The 16,673-nt window shown below is 44.4% G+C and overlaps 1 protein-coding gene across 1 annotated transcript in view; it reads left to right on the forward strand.

Annotated features, from left to right (window-relative positions):
* LOC145418160 (uncharacterized) overlaps positions 1–16,259 on the forward strand; it is a 197,918-nt gene extending 181,659 nt beyond the window's left edge. Inside the window, exons 3-5 of the mRNA XM_080286681.1 lie at positions 7,100–8,224; positions 9,179–10,320; positions 16,003–16,259. Coding sequence (XP_080142807.1) covers positions 7,100–8,224; positions 9,179–10,320; positions 16,003–16,259 — 2,524 coding nt within the window. The remainder of the gene's footprint in view (positions 1–7,099; positions 8,225–9,178; positions 10,321–16,002) is intronic.
* Positions 16,260–16,673: the final 414 nt, after the last annotated feature.

The following is a 16,673-nucleotide window of genomic DNA, read 5'->3' on the forward strand; positions in this document are numbered from 1 at the left end:
TAATTATTTTTCCCTGGGTGAAGATGAGGCCTTCCCTTGGATCCCGCCTTCTCCTCCTCTCTTCCCTTTACTACATCTTTCCTGGGTAATAAATCGTGTGTGTTTTTAATCTCCTTTTTTCACTCTTTCATTCCTTCTAGTTATCAAGATCCTATTTTTTTTTTCATTACGTGAAGATATGGGCTTCCTCTCACCTTAGATCATGTCTTCTCTTCATCTCCTACTCTTCTTCCCCTCTCCACTTTTCTTGGTTATTTTTTCTTTTGGTCCTCATTATATTTAAGTTCTTCTCTTTTTATAACCTCACTACACTATAATATATATATATTTTTAACTATTTTCTCCTAACTTAAGATGTGTCCTTTTTCTCGTTTGGATCTTGTCTTCCCTTAACCCTTTCCTTCTTTTCCTCCTGCATTTTTTTGGGGTACATTTTTTTACTGTTTTTTACTTGCCTCCTTGATTTTTAAAACCTCGCTCCTCTATGGCTTCGATAATTACTTTTCTCCTCTCACTTTGGATCATGTCTTCCCACCTCCCTCATCTTCCTCACCTTATACATTTTCTTGTGTACTTTTTTTTTCTTCGTTCATTCCTTCTTGGCATTACTATCCTATGACTCTACTACTTTTCCCCTTGATGAAGATATAACCCACCTCTGTTCTTGGATCTTGCTCTCTTCTTCTCAGTCTCATCTGTTTCTACATAATCTACATTTTTCTTGTTCATTTTACCATTCATCCTTGTTTTTCCCTGAGTGAAGATATGCACTTTTTCTCCCCTTGTATCCTACCTCCTTGGCTTCTTCCCCAGATCAGCATTTTTCTTCTGTAAAGTTTGTCTCGTCTCTTCTTTTTTATTTATTTATTCCTGTTTTATACCCTGAAGACTCACATAATTACTTTTCCCTGAGAGAAAATGTGGGCTTTCTCTTCTCTGTAATTTTGTCTTCTCTCCATCGCATTCATCCCCGTCTATATTTTTTCTTGAGGCAGTTATGTTGTTTACCTTTTTATCTTCTTAGCCAGTCCTTGTTATTCACTACTTCTTTACCCTAAGGCTCTAATAATTATTTTTTCCCTAAGGTGAAGAGGTTGGGTTTCTCTCCTCTTGAATCTTTCCTCCTTCTCCTCCTCCACTTCATTCCATTCTACGTTATGTTGAGGATATTTTTTTAAAGACTTCTTGCTTAGTTTTTATCTGTTTATTCTTTTCTTAATTATGTTTCCTCGCTGGTTGTTGGGCTTCTTCTCATCTCGTCTCCCTCTCATCTTCCTCTGCTTCTTCTCCTTCTGTGGAATTTCTTGGCTAGTTATTTTTTTGATGTTTTCCATATACTGCTTCTTTTATTCCTCCTCGCTGTTATTCACTGCCCTAGCCACCTCCTCTTCTTCTTCGTATTTCTCCTCCTCCTCCTCCTCCTCTTCTTCTTCGTATTTCTCCTCCTCCTCCTCCTCTTCTTCTTCGTCTTTCTCTTCCTCCTCCTCCTCCTCCTTCTGCTCTTCCGCTTCTTCTTTCAGCTCCTCCTCTTCCTCTTCCTCTTCTACTTTTTCTTCTTCCTCTTCCTCCTCCTCCTCCCTCCTCTTTACAGTTTCGCAGGAAGTTTTTTTTTTTTTTCTACTTCTACTAATTCTTTCCTCTTATTTAACTTTTTCCTTCCTTAATTTCTTTCCCGACTCAAGATTTGGCTTCATTGTTTTCAAAGTTCTCTGCCTCCTCGTTTGCCACTCATGGTACGAAACTAAATTTTTCTTTAGTTAAAATAGCTGAGGTGTATGTGAGTGAGGTGGAGGGGGAGAGAGGGAGGGGAAGACCGAGGATGAGATGGAGCGACTGAGGGAAGAGATGAATGAGTGGTGTGTTTTGGAGGGAGGGCAGACAGACGTGGTGGAGGTGAGGGGGAGGGGGAAACCGAGGATGAGCTGGAGGCACTGGGTGAAGTGATGAATAAGAGTGGTGTGTGTTGGAGTGAGGCCAGACTGACATGAAGGAGATGATGACATGGAGGCGATTTGTTTGTGGCCACCCATCGCGGGATTAAGAGATCTGGCTATAGACAGGTGGAGAGAAAAATAGTTGCTGTCTTTATGGTGCTTTCTTTTTTTCTGTCTGTTTTTACCTTGATGTTAACTACCTTACGCCTGTCTCTACACGCTGACTCGATGGCTTTGTGACATATATTTTCACTCACCAGACGATTTTATTCATCTTAGGAGAGACTTTGACAACATCTTAGGAGAGACTTTGACAACATCTTAGGAGAGACTTTGACAACATCTTAGGAGAGACTTTGACAACATCTTAGGAGAGACTTTGACAACATCTTAGGAGAGACTTTGAGAACATCTTAGAAGAGACTTTGACAACATCTTAGGAGAGACTTTAGGAACATCTTAGGAGAGACTTTGACATCTTAGAAGAGACTTTGAGAGCATCTTAGGAGAGACTTTGAGAACATCTTAGGAGAGACTGAGAACATCTTAGGAGAGACTGAGAACATCTTAGGAGAGACTGAGAACATCTTAGGAGAGACTTTGACATCTTAAGAGAGACTTTAGGAACATCTTAGGAGAGACTGAGAACATCTTAGGAGAGACTGAGAACATCCTAGGAGAGACTTTGACAACATCTTAAGAGAGACTTTGGAAACATCTTAGGAGAGACTTTGGGGAAATCTTAGGGGAGATTTTGGGGACATCTTAGGAGAGACTTTGGGGACATATTAGGAGAGACTGAGAGCTAGAGGGATTTAAATACAGCCTTCGTTAATCCCTACATTACGTGGGGATTTTTCCTAAACTTAGTAAATTCATCTACAGGTGCAAAAGTAACTAGAAAAAATCCCATTGTTTTGAAGGAGTTAATTATTTTCCCTAGGTGGAGAAGTGGGTCTCTCTCTCTCTCTCTCTCTCTCCCTCTCTCTCTCTCTCTCTCTCTCTCTCTCTCTCTCTCTCTCTCTCTCTCTCTCTCTCTCTCTCTCTCTCTCTCTCTCTCTCTCTCTCTCTCTCTCTCTCTCTCTCTCTCTCTCTCTCTCTCTCTCTCTCTCTCTCTCTCTCTCTCTCTCTCTCTCTCTCTCTCTCTCTCTCTCTCTCTCTCTCTCTCTCTCTCTCTCTTTCTCTCTACGTGTTTCTTGACTCTTTTCTTAATTTTTTTTTTCAATTCCTTGCTTAAAAATAATTGTGTTTTCTTTGACATTTCTTTCATGCTCTTTACGTACTGCCCTAGTCCACTTTTCTCCTTTATTTTGTCTCCTCTCCTTGGGTAATAGTAATCTTTTTTTTTTTTATGTATTGTTTTTATTGGCTACCCTATCTAGGTATATATTTTTTTATAATTCGTTCTGTCCCTTTTTTAGATTTAAGCCTCTTCCTTCCTCCCTCTAGGTTGAAAGTTGTGTTATGAAATATCTTGATAATTTTTATGTTTATTTTCCTCATAATAACTACCTAATGCATTTTTTTAACATTCATAAGCTCCTGTGAATCGTTTTTAATTGAACTAAATCATCTGGCGTTATCTGGATCAAAATACGAGAGAGGAAGCAACAGGAAGAGATAAAAATATTTCCCCCGCCTAAAGGTATGGGTTGGCTTTCCATTTGTAACATGACGCTTCCTTCCTCTGCTACCTTATACTGGCGTAAAAATAAATAAATAAATAATAAATAAATAAATACAACTGATCCCTTTTCTACGGTATCTTTATTTCCTTTATTGCTTGTTGTTCATAGTCATCCATCATACAGTTTTATTCTGCTTGATCACGTGAGTAGGGAATAGGGATCTGGAAAAGATAAAGATATTCTCTCTCTCTCTCTCTCTCTCTCTCTCTCTCTCTCTCTCTCTCTCTCACCCATTTTCCCTCTTCCTCCTCTCATATCCCATTACCCTCTTCCTCTTCCCCTCTCACTCCCCTCTTCTCACGACTCACTCATTACAACACCTCTTCTCCAGCCTCTCTTGCTCCCCTCTTCACCTCCTCTCACCCTCTCTACTCTCTTCTTTCTTTTTCCGTTCTGAAATTCTTCTCATTTTGGTCTCAGAAACTCTTTTAGTCCTCTTTTTCAATGTATAGAAGCTTTTTTGGTGTATAGATACTTTTTTTTACAATTTTTCCTCCTCCTCTTCTTCTCAGTCTCTTTAATTCGCCTATGCCTAGCTTTTTTTTTTTTTTTTTTTTTTTCTTCTTTGGGTTCTTTCCCTTCAGCCTCTTTCTTCAGTCTGCATCATACCTCATCTTCAAAGGTTGTACTGTCTATTCTCTCTCTCTCTCTCTCTCTCTCTCTCTCTCTCTCTCTCTCTCTCTCTCTCTCTCTCATTTTCATTCCATCACTGTACTGTCTTTCTTCTGTCTCTGAAATTTCCGTTCTGTCTTTATTTTTCCTCTCTCTCTCTCTCTCTCTCTCTCTCTCTCTCTCTCTCTCTCTGAAACCTTTTAGATTCAAGCACACACACACACACACACACACACACACACACAAGGTACAATACTGGGACAACCATACACACCAGGGAACAATGTACACACGAAATGAAATCTGAAATGTACTCTTCCCGTACTAAGGTCTCGTGAGATGTAGTTTGTTCACTCTAACCTGACAACTTTTGAAACCCCTGAAGCTCTGTTGATGGCTAGGAGTGGTCGGATTGGAGGGTCGATTTTACTAGTAACCAAGAAGACTCATTTCAGACTCGCAACTACGGCTTATCAAATTTTATGCATGTGAAAAAAAACAACTATAATCAGCATAATATTGACAGACTGCAATCTCGTTTCATTCGTTTAGGGACCTTGATAGTTAAATGGATTGTTGACTCTCCATTGCAGTATTCAGACCCTTATGTTGGGAGAAATTAAAGATCATATTCCAAGTGGCTTTTTCGTAACATCTTTCGTAACACATATCTCGTTGGAACTTATTCGGGATGTTGCACGTCAGTAAACTTTTTTTTTTTTTTAATTGATGGTAACTAAGTCGATATGAAACAGGTGTAAAGAGCAGACAAGGGGGTGTTAAGATATCCGTAAAGTCAGAAAAAATCGCCTAAGAAGAGAGGTTACGAACAGTCCTACACATCCAGAATACGGCCATGGCTTGAGAAATATTCGTACTTTTTATATGTCTGGAAATTCTGAAAAAAGTTAATGATGGATTCTCGAAAACGTAAAAATTCAGATGGGTATCATATAATGCTGTTTATATTGAGTAATCTAAAACAATAAGTGGATTCTGAGTTGTTAATTATGTCTCTAAATTATTTCTGCCTCTACTACTACTACTACTATTACTATTACTACTACTTGCTCTTCAGGTACCTCCACTACACTCATGTTTCATAGACACAATATCATTTCTCGTTCCCCATCCCCACCTCTCTCTCTCTCTCTCTCTCTCTCTCTCTGACAACCACTACTACTACTACTTCTACATACACACACACACACACACACACACACACACACACACACTCGACTCAGTATAACGATGTCCTCACTTATAACTGCTTCCGCCTCTTGAATATGACCCTACTCTCTCTTTCTTCCTCTATTCCCTGTCCTCCCTTCTTCATTTTCCTCTTTCCTCTCTTTATCTCTTATTTTTCCATCCCCTTTTCTTCTCCTTTCTCTTTCTCCTCACTCTCTCCCTTTCTCTCTCCTATCCCTCTTCATCCCCCCCTTCCATTTTCTCCGTCTATTACTATTATATTCTGTCTACTCCTTCCCCCCTTCTTCTCTCCCCTACATCCACCTCCTTCCTCTCTTCCACTTCCCTTCTCCCTTCTCTCCATCACTACACTTTCCCCCTCCTTTACGTTCCCTGCCTCTCTCTCTCTCTCTCTCCACCTCGTACCCAACCCCCTTCCCCATCCCCCTCTCTCTCTCTCTCTCTCTCTCTCTCTCTCTCTCACACACACACACACACACACACACACACACACACACACACACTCTAATATCATCCGTAATTCTTTATCATAAAAACGCATTACCATAACAGTAAAGCTGAGTGTAAGTGTTATGCTCTACAAGTAACTCTATTTCTTTATTAAACGCAATTGGTAGGCTAAAAAAATCCCTGATGGGTAATTATGAAGCGTGTGTATGGATGGTTATGCATATGAGGTGAAGTCAGGATTCCAGGGGCTTGAATGGTGAGTGAATGACAGTGCGGCCCATGTCACTTGCTATGTTGCGGTGAGCTCTCCCTCTATCAGATTTTTTCTCTCCCTCTGGATCCTACATCATCTCATTTTAGGAAGGGAAATGAGGTCAGAGTGGTAATGACCTTTGACGACCCAAGTTTAAGAGACTTACTGTAGGCTGTAGAAAGACAGACGTAAGATTGTTGCAGAGGTGATCAATTGCATATATAGAGTACCAGTTAACTGTTGCATGAGAGCTGGATAGAAAAGGGTGGCAGTGTGTGTGTGTGTGTGTGTGTGTGTGTGTGTGTGTGTGTGTGTGTGTGTGTGTGTGTGTGTGTGTGTGTGTGTGTGTGTGTGTGTTTCATAAGCAGTCATTGATTTAAACCGCAGATCCACTTCTCGTAGGTCTGTGAAATAAAAAATCGTATTCTAAGTGGCTTTGGAGGTACCTTAACACCTTTTCCCTTACGATTTATTCTTCACTTTGCACCTTAATATCCTCTTGTATGTCTTGTATGATAGTGATCCAAACTTTGTCGATATTAAAGACATAGAAGCAACGTGAAAAAGAACGTTCCGGTGTTACAAGCAAAATAAATCACTGAGAAACAAGGGCTACGAAGCTTCCTATGGCACTAGGAGAACGAATTAAACACTGACTATGCAACTTATTTCTAGTGATTCTGTCTGATACGGTAATTTTGAGTTTCAGATATAGTCAGTGTTTCTCTTTTGTGTTCTTTTTCTAATTAGCTAATCTAACTTGCCTGGTCTACTGAATTTCTGAACAATCTTCTTTTCCTACAGCTCAGGGTTTTGATATGGTGAACGCATCAATCTGGCCATATATTCCTCCAAGGTTTTTCTTTGTAATTCTGAACTAAATTACTTTGCCCGGTAATGTTTGTTTACTCTATGTCCTTCTGATTTTTTTTTTTCTCCTCTCTCCTCAGGCCTGGGTTCTGGTGCGGTGACGGGATGGGTCTGGCCATGTACTACTCCGAGACGCCCTCTGTGTCGGTGGTTCTCACACGCCTGCCCACTGACAATGACCTCACCGCCCTCGACCCACCCTTCACCCTCTACTTCTTGATGTCGTACAAGTTCCTACGGCGGGAGGACGCGGTTGTTCGCTACGGTAATCTGACGGAACCAAAGTATCTAGGACTGCGAGACAAAACCACCGTGTGCAATGCTTTCTTCGCCAGCTGTGACCAGCATCCCTGCTACGTGCAGTCGCCGAACTTCCCTGGCATGTACCCCCGCAACACCACCTGCTACTACCACCTACGTCAGGCAAAGGCACCGGTGGGACAGCGGGCCATCATTTCGTTAAGTCAGCCAGATGGCCGCCTGGTACACATTAAAAGCCAGGCACAACCACACGATACTGCCGAACGCCATTTAAAGCTCTACGGAGACTGCTACTACGTGGGCGACTACGTACGAGTATATGATGGCAACTCTACCACGTCGCCTGTACTTGTCACTTTCTGTCGGGGTGACGTCGTGCCAGAGATCATATCGTCTGGACCCGACATTCTCATTGAGTTTACAACTTCGCCATACGATAAACCACATCACGAGGTGCCGTGGACGCACCTGTCAGGCTTTGAATTGAAGGCGGAAGCGCGGTTTGTGCCTCAGGACGCCATTGGTGAGGAGTGTCGCACTGAGGTGAGCAGCAGCACCAACAGCAGCGGGTGGGTGGAGGGTCTAGTGCACAGCGTCCCACCAAACACCACCTGTGAATGGCACTTCCTGGGCAGCCCTGGCCAGGTGGTGTGGCTTACTTTTATCCATTATGTCAAACAAACTCAGCTGGCAAAGCTACAAGGGAAACTGTGCGGCACCCAGCTGACTATAACTGACGGCAGCGGGCCAGACGCCAGGGTACTGGAGCAACACTGCAGCGACACTGAGCCACGCACCTGTCACCGCGCCCGCCGCCTGCGTCACGAGGCAGACGTCCGACCCTGCGACAAGAACGAGTCCTACGTGTCCTCAGGCAGCAACCTCACCATCTCACAGTTCTTTGGTGACGGCAGCATCGTCACTAAAGTCTCCTTCCTGCTTAGGTATAAATATATTAGGACTGAAGACAGTTCATTCTGATTCGTTCATTTCTGTATCGTAACAAAACACAATCCTAGTGTCATCATAACTTCACGAACCCCAAGGTCAGTAACAAGTTTCATGTGGTTGAGCTTCACGTAGTATCAGGAAGAGGCTGAATGCAGTGGTATCATACCGTGAAGTAATGGAAAAGATGGTACACCGTCTAGGAAGTGTAAAAGAAAGATCACAGGGCGAGGATTGAAGGCATGGGTGAGAACTGCAGTAGCTACATAGTTCCACGCTGGGTATCATGGTTTAATCAGAGGATTATTATAACATGTAAAGAATTTTGAATAACACGTGTGGTTTAAACAAAGGGTCTTGCTTACAACTTCGCCCATTCAGTTTTAATATTATGGCCCCATACCTCTCTCAACAGCCACCACCTTACTTTTTTTTTTATCTGTATTTACTTTCAAACCGCGTCACAATTAGGCATTCCCAGATGTGTGCAGCAGCTTGAAAAGATCCTGTTCACGGCTGGCAACCATCAAGAAGTTCACGTCACATAAGTTCAGCCCCATGAAGCGTGTTATCGACGTTGACATTTTTAACAGAAAACTCTGATTTAATTTGCTAAAGTAGATAGTGCCGGCATTTAGATTTGTAGTTATAATTCCTTGGTTTAGTCTCATGTACTGTCACCTTAACTTGGCAGAGATTTTCGTCTTTTTTTTTTTTTTGCAACTTAGTTATCATTGTTCAGTGGTACATTAAGATAAAACTTCGATTCTCCATCCTTTCCATAGTATTTCTTAGTGACTAGCACCATATTCTCGATTTGGTCCCATGTTACACCTCAGCATTGAATTTGGAGAGATGACAATTGCAGGCCAAGTTCAAGTTGACAGAGTAATTGTGTGTAGCTCTGGCAATGAACTAACGGTAGGCCTATACTTCCCATTCTTGCTTAGGTACGAGTTTGTGGACCGGCGTCAGGCTGGTGAGTGGGCAGCGGATCCCTGCACGCGTGTCATCCGAAGTGACGTTGAGTCCCACGGCAATATCAGCTTTTCAGCACCAAGGGACGTCTTCCTGTATGGACGAGGAGGGCGTCAGTCTGTGAGATGCTCTTGGCGACTGCTGGGGGCGCCGGACCAGGTGGTGCGTCTGTCCATCACTGCCATCAACACAGGCACGTCCGGTTGTCAGACTGAGGTGAACCATCAGACCAAGGCCTTGCGGTGTGTGCGTGGCGGAGTCTCTCACATGGCTCTGTCTGTGTCTGAGTGGCCTTGGAAAGATGTAGAGTTGCCCGTGGCATGTGTCTGCTCACGTGATGTTATCCCTCTAGTAGAACAATCGCACGGACCAGACCTGATGCTGAACATGACACTGGAGGGGATGCTGCCCCATCAGGACTACCGACACTACTCCTTCAACGCCACCTACGAGTTTCTGCCAGCCCCTGGATGTCCTGGCGCCACGCGTGTGCTCAGTGGCGACGCAGGAGAGGTGGTGGCGGCGTCATCTTCTAATGAAGGAAACCCTAATTGTGAAGGCTTCCCGTGGCTGCTGAGAACGCCACCCAACCATGCACTCTATCTCACACTGCCCCGCGCCAGTCTGGACAACGGCTCCTGCGCCTCAGACACGCGTCTCTTCTTCCACGTGCCTGGCGAGGCCGAACCAGTGTTGGGAGTGTGTCCTGCCGCCAACCCAGACCACACCATCAATTTCTTCTGGCCGCCAGGACCCCGCCCTGCCCCGCCCCAGCCCGCACCCACCCAGGACACCGCCGCCGCCATCTTGGACAGCAATAGGGATGAAGGTTGGGCTGGGCGTGAGCTGGACCTACGAGGCTCCGGGGGGCGGGAGTCCTCGTTAGTAGTGGTGTGGGAACCTCGTAGCGCCTCTCAGCTCCGACTGCGCTGGCTGCTGACGTGGCTACCCAGCACCCCTGAGGCAATGGACGGCCTGCACCGCTCTTCTAACCTGCAGGGGTGGAGCTGGCAGGGTGATCCGGATGAACGCCCCTGCCGAGAGCTGTGTCCGGAACTGGGTGCATGCATCAAGGCCTCCCTGTGGTGTGATGGCAGGCAACACTGTCCCCAAGGTAATATGTCTGTCTATCCATCTATCTGTCTATCCAACTATCTGTCTATCCATCTATCTGTCTATCCATCTATCTCTCTATCTATTTATCCACCATACGCCGTCCATTCATTTATCTACCTTTCCATTCAAGCCATCAGTTCATTATTTATCCATGTATCTACAACATCCATCCATCCACCTAGCCATCCATTCATTCATCCACTCACACCATCAGTCCATTTATCTATCCATCCATCTATCCATCCATCGACACACGCACTATCTATCCATTCATCTATTCACCTTCCACCACACCATTCATTCGTCCATCCATCGAAACACACACCATCGACCCATTTATCTATCCATCACTCCACCACACCACACCATCTGTCAATTTGTCAATCCGCCTTCCTCCACACTATCTATCCATCCATCTACATATCTACCCATTCTTCTGACCACTAGACGATTTTATTCCTCTAAGGGGAGGCATTTTAATCTGGAGAGGTTATATAAAGTAGACATTACGCCCTTCACTGAGAGCCGTTCCTCGTTTGGCTGAAAAAAATCGACTGGTGGTGACCTAATTAAGAAAAAAAAAAAAAAGTCGCTACCTGTAAAACGAAAGGTATAAAGGGTTAGGCAGACAATGATGATGATGATGTGGAAGAGGAAGAGGAGGAGGAGGAGGAGGAGGATGGGGGGTAGGAGAAGGAAGAGAGGGGAAAAAGGAAATAACAGCTGTAATTAGCGCAGACAGGCACAATAAACACTGACAAATATCAAGTATAAACTAAGTCGCTACAGCACAGACAGGCAGAACATTGACATTGCCCTGTGACCTTAGTTTACCTTATCCTTCCACCCAGTTTGGTCTAAATCAGAAAAGTTTTAAAGCTGACCTTCTCGTGTGACCTTGACCTTTATCATACTGTTCTAAAAATATATAGTGTTCAACCCCTTGACTGATCCTCAACCCTACCATTAGGTTTCTTTACAAGCTTATTTAAGATTTCCGGAGTCTTGCTTGGTGAGTGAAGGGAGTGTGGTGTATTCAGATGGGAAAATTTTGGTCAGTATTTAATTTATTTATTTTTTTCTCCCTGGCTCTCCTGACCTTACCTCACACAACCTTTCAATGGAAAAGGAGGTCTGGATGATGATGATGATGACTGATGATGATGATGATGATTGATGACGGTGAAAATACTAGCACATTACGTCTAATTCCCTTAAATATAACTCTGTCCCTTACATAATCAGTTTGCGCCATCATAAGCTGTTGAGATGGTTGTTAGTATATGAAAAGAGGCAGCGGGAGGCAGGGTTAGGTACAAAATGATGATGATAAACAGGAGAAGGGGGAGGAGGAAGAGAAGGAAGAGGAAGAGAGAGGTAACAGAAGAGGAAGAGGAAGAGAGAGGTAAAAGAGGAGGAGATGGAAGAGGAAGAGAGAGGTAAAAGAGGAGGAGAAGGAAGAGGAAGAGAGAGGTAAAAGAGGAGGAGAAGGAAGAGGAAGAGGGAGGTATAACAAGAGGAAAAGGAAGAGGAAGAGAGAGGTAAAAGAGGAGGAGAAGGAGGAGAAAGAGAGAAGTATAAGAGGGGGTGAAGGAAGAGGAAGAGAGAGGTAAAAGAGGAGGAGAAGGAAGAGGAAAAGAGGGAGGAAGAAAAAAATTATGAACTCAAAGAGAATCAAAAAGCGGAATTAGATATAGGAAGATGATGATGATGATGATGATGATGATGTTGGTAAAATGGATATACAGATAAAGAAAAAGAGGGGTAGGAAGTTGATAATGATGCTGATGCTGATGATAATGAAGGTACGATCATAAAAGAGAGTGGTAAATGGATTATTACCTGGAGAAGAACGATAAAGGATGGAGAGAGAGCACGTTGATAAGGTCAAAGGAGTTAACGTTAAAAGCCTATAAACTGACTTGCTGAGAGAGAGAGAGAGAGAGAGAGAGAGAGAGAAAGAGAGAGAGAGAGAGAGAGAGAGAGAGAGAGAGAGAGAGAGAGAGAGAGAGAGAGAGAGAGAGAGAGAGAGAGAGAGGATAAGGAAGGCTGCGTAAGTGACGAAGGAGAAAAGAAGGAAGAGGAAGATGGAGAAAAGGAAGGTAGGGAAGGAAGGAAGAAAGAAGAAAGAAGGAAGAAAGAAGGAAATAAGGAAGGAGAGAAAGTGAGGAAGCAGGGAATATGGAAAGTAAGAAGGAATAGATGGATGTGAAGGAGAGAAGACAAGAGAAGAGAAAGTGAATGGAAAAGAAAGTGAATAATCAGAAAAGAAGGAGGGGGAGAAGAAAGACAGAGATGGTTTAGAAGGATAGGAGGACAAGGAGGAGGAGGGAAAAGATAAGGAAGGATGTTAAAGGGATAAAGAAAGAAAGAAAGGGCAGAAGGTAAGAAAGGAGTAAGTAAAAAGTGAAAAGAAAGGAAGGGATAATGAAGAACAACACCAAGGAGAAGAGGGAAAATAAAATGGGAAGAAACATGGAAATGATAAGAAGAGAGGTAGGACAGAAGAGCAGAAGAGGACAGTAGGGAGTGAAAGACTGAAGATAAAAAGGCCCCTTTTAGTCGCCTCTTACGGCAAGGAGAGTTACTGGGAAAGTATTCTTACCACCCCCCTCCTCCCCATGAGGATAAAAAAAGGAAAAGAGAGGATGGAGTAGGTAAAGAAAGAAAGAAAGACAGGTGTCACAGAATGTGGAGAGAGAGAGAGAGAGATAGAGAGAGAGAGAGAGAGAGAGAGAGAGAGAGAGAGAGAGAGAGAGAGAGAGAGAGAGAGATGGAATGGAAGGAGGAGAGGAGAGGCAGGGCGCTAACACAGGCCACAACTATGAGTGGACCGTAACAGTTCAAACAGCACATAGTTGTGGCGTCTGAGTGGGTAGTCGTGTTTGCCTGTGTGTGTGTGTGTGTGTGTGTGTGTGTGTGTGTGTGTGTGTGTGTGTGTGTGTGTGTGTGTGTGTGGCTACCTGTGTGCGTTGCACCTATGTGCCTGTGAATCTGAGTCGGAAATGATCGGGTTAGAGGGATGGTTTCTGTGTTTGCATGTGTGCCCACATACAACTCTCTCTCTCTCTCTCTCTCTCTCTCTCTCTCTCTCTCTGTATGTATGTATGTGTCAATGTAAACAGATATTTATATATAAATGTATAAATATATATATGTTCACATTTATATTTGTTTTTATGTTTATATTTATAAATTCCCATCAAGACAAAGGCTTTTCCCCTCTTTCTCCACTGTTGCCAGCTGCCTGTTCATCTCCTCCATGCAACGGCCAGCAAAACTCTGAATTTCATCCTTCCATCCTGCTCTCTGTCAGCCTCTGCCTCAAACCACTTACCCTGGATTCCATTTCTCTTATGTCCATTTCCTTCCTGTTCCACAAGGGACGTGACTTTCCCTCATGTATTTTAAACTTTTTTTTTATTGTCGTGATGACAACCTAAATATTTATCCTATTTCCCCAGGTAGATTCGTTTTTGTCTCTGCAATATATAACACCTTTACACCTCACCTGAGCCTTCCTATTCCTCCCCCGGGCACTCCTAATTTACACCCAAATATTTTGTTATATTTCAGGTTTTTAATTCACAAGTGTGTGCAAGGAGAACACTTTATTCTCATATCCTTTTTATTTTTTTTTCCAACGAGACAAAATCCTACCCTTCATGAAATTGCTTCGTTTCTCCAAAGTCCTTCACCCTATTCCCTTCCTTCTTTCGATTTAGTTGTCATGAGTAGGAGTTGCCTAAAATGCCTGCCATAGATTATAATGTTCTGCAGCTCACCGTCATTGTTCTTCTGCCTCTGCTGAAAAAGAATGACCACTTCTGATACGAGAAAACATAAGCTTTCGTCTCGTTCATATTAATTTCTTAATGTACCTTTCGACTTTCCCGTCTCATTTCAACTATCATTGTGTGTGTGTCTGTGTGTGTGTGTGTGTGTGTGTGTGTGTGTGTGTGTGTGTGTGTGTGTGTGTGATTAGGTTAGCAACTTGAAGGATGATGCATGAACACAGCTCTCTCTCTCTCTCTCTCTCTCTCTCTCTCTCTCTCTCTCTCTCTCGGTTGCATATGCGTACACACCAAACCTTTGACACACACATTCTTTCATGTAGACACCCAGGACAATTTTCACGTACAAAAGGACTAGAGAGAGAGAGAGAGAGAGAGAGAGAGAGAGAGAGAGAGAGACAGACAGACAGACAGACAGAGAGGAAGGGTGTGAAAAAAGGAACTGAGGGAGTGAAGAGGTGGAGAAGAAGAAGAAGATGATGATGATGATGAAGGAGAAGAAGAAGAAGAAGAAGAGGAAGAAGAAGAAGAAGAAGAGGAAGAAGAAGAAGAAGAAGAAGAAGGGGAAGAAGAAGAAGATGATGATGAAGGAAAAGAAGAAGAAGATGATGATGAAGGAGAAGAAGAAGAAGAAGAGGGAGAGTGAGAGCGAGCGAGCGAGCGAGAGAGAGAGAGAGAGATTGGGAGGGAAGGGCAGGAAGATGTAGGGAGGAGAGGAAACAGAGGGAGGAGAGTAAACAGGGAGATGGAAAAGGAAAAGGGAGGGAGGATAGGAAAGAAGGTGGGAGAAGAGGGAGCGAGAAGAGAGAGGGAGGGAAGGAGGGAGGGAGGGAGAAAAGAAGGGAAAGAGAGAGTGCGGGGGAGGAAGAAAGGGTAGAAGGGAGGGAGGCAGCAAGGAATAAGACAAGGAAGAAGGGAGGAAGGGAGTGAGACAAGGAAGAAAGGAGGAACCAGATGAGAAAACCAAAAAGGGAGAAAGGGGGAAAAGGAGGGAGTGTCAAAGAAGGGAGCCACGCAGCAAGAAGGAAGAGAGGGAATCAAGGAAGGAAGGAAGGAAGGAAGGGAGGGAGGGAGGAAGTGAGGAAACCAATGAGGGAGAGAGGGAGAGAAGGAAGGAGGCAGGTAGGCAGGTACGCAAGGGAAATCATAGGTAGTGTCTGGGACGCAAGGTGAGAGTTAATGATTCCCTGATTACCTGAGCGACGACACGGGGATTAATGTTCACCTCAGCCACTACTACTCCTCCACTCCCCCCACCTCGTCCTCGAACTTCACCTCCTCCTCGAAACTCTTCCCTCGTTATTGATTTCCGCCTCTTCTCCGAACCTTACCTCGCCCCCGTACCTAAACTCGTCCTTGAAACTCACCTCGTCCTCGAACTTCATCTCACCCTCGACCGTCACCTCGTCTTTGTCCTCGATTCTCACCTCGTCCTCCACCCTAACCTCGCCCTCGACTCACCTCGTCCTCGAAGCTCACTTCGTCTTTGGTCCCCATCCCATTCTGGAACTTCTTCTCTTTCTCGATGCTAACCTCTTCCTCAAAACCCTCACCTAGTCCTCGACCTCAACCTCGTCTTCAAGTTTCATCTCGTCCATCACTCTGCTCTCCATCACTCTGCTCTCCATGATTTTGCTCTCCATCACTCTGCTCTCCATTACTCTGTTCTCCATCACCCTCTCTCCATCAACCTCCATCACTCTGCTCTCCATCACTCACCTCTCCATCACCCTGCTCTCCATCACTCACCTCTCCATCACCCTGCTCTCCATCACTCTCCTCTCCATCACTCTGCTCTCCATCACTCTGCTCTCCACCACCGTGCTCTCCATCACTTTGCTCTCCATCACATCCATTACAAAACTATTTCCCATTTCTCTCTGCAGGTAGCGACGAGACTGTGGCCAATTGTCTGCTTGAACGCGTACCCTGGCTATACCTAACCATCGCTGCGCTGACTCTGCTGACTCTGCTCTCCATCACGGTGTCAGCAATCAGCCGCCTCCGCCGCAAACACGCCAAGCAGAGACAGCAGGACGCAAGAAGGGTGTCCACGCAGGAGTCCATCTTACCACCGAAGGAGAAGAGTTTAAGTGCCTACCATCTCGACTACACAGAGATGGATTTTGAGACGACTGTATGAGCGAGCATCTTGGAAGGTTCTTGTGCCCCCCTGTAATGGTATTTTTATTAGTAGTAAAGCCGGTCTGCGATGTCCTGACCTTGTTACTGGAGCTGCTGGTGTCTTTATTACCGTGACTGAGCAGAATATGTCCTTAACCCTTTCAGCCCGAGAATGTCCAAGGTGGTCTATACTCTCTTCCTTGTCACTCCACAGGGCCATGTCTTTTGTGTGGCAGGGACGGCTCAGGTAGCGTCATCTGTGTCTATCCAGCATCAGTGACTCATTTCCCACTGCCATGCCCACGCCCACACCTGCAGACTGAGCCGCCCTCGCAACACTTAAGATACGGCCATGTGTTTTTCTAGTGACCACCCTTTAAATTGGGAGAAAAATCGTATGAAAAAAAAATTAAAATATATATATGGAATGCGT

This window comes from Coenobita brevimanus, chromosome 112 (assembly GCF_032717465.1).
Source record: "Coenobita brevimanus isolate Jiangsu-jjx chromosome 112, ASM3271746v2, whole genome shotgun sequence".
Lineage (NCBI taxonomy): Eukaryota > Metazoa > Arthropoda > Malacostraca > Decapoda > Coenobitidae > Coenobita > Coenobita brevimanus.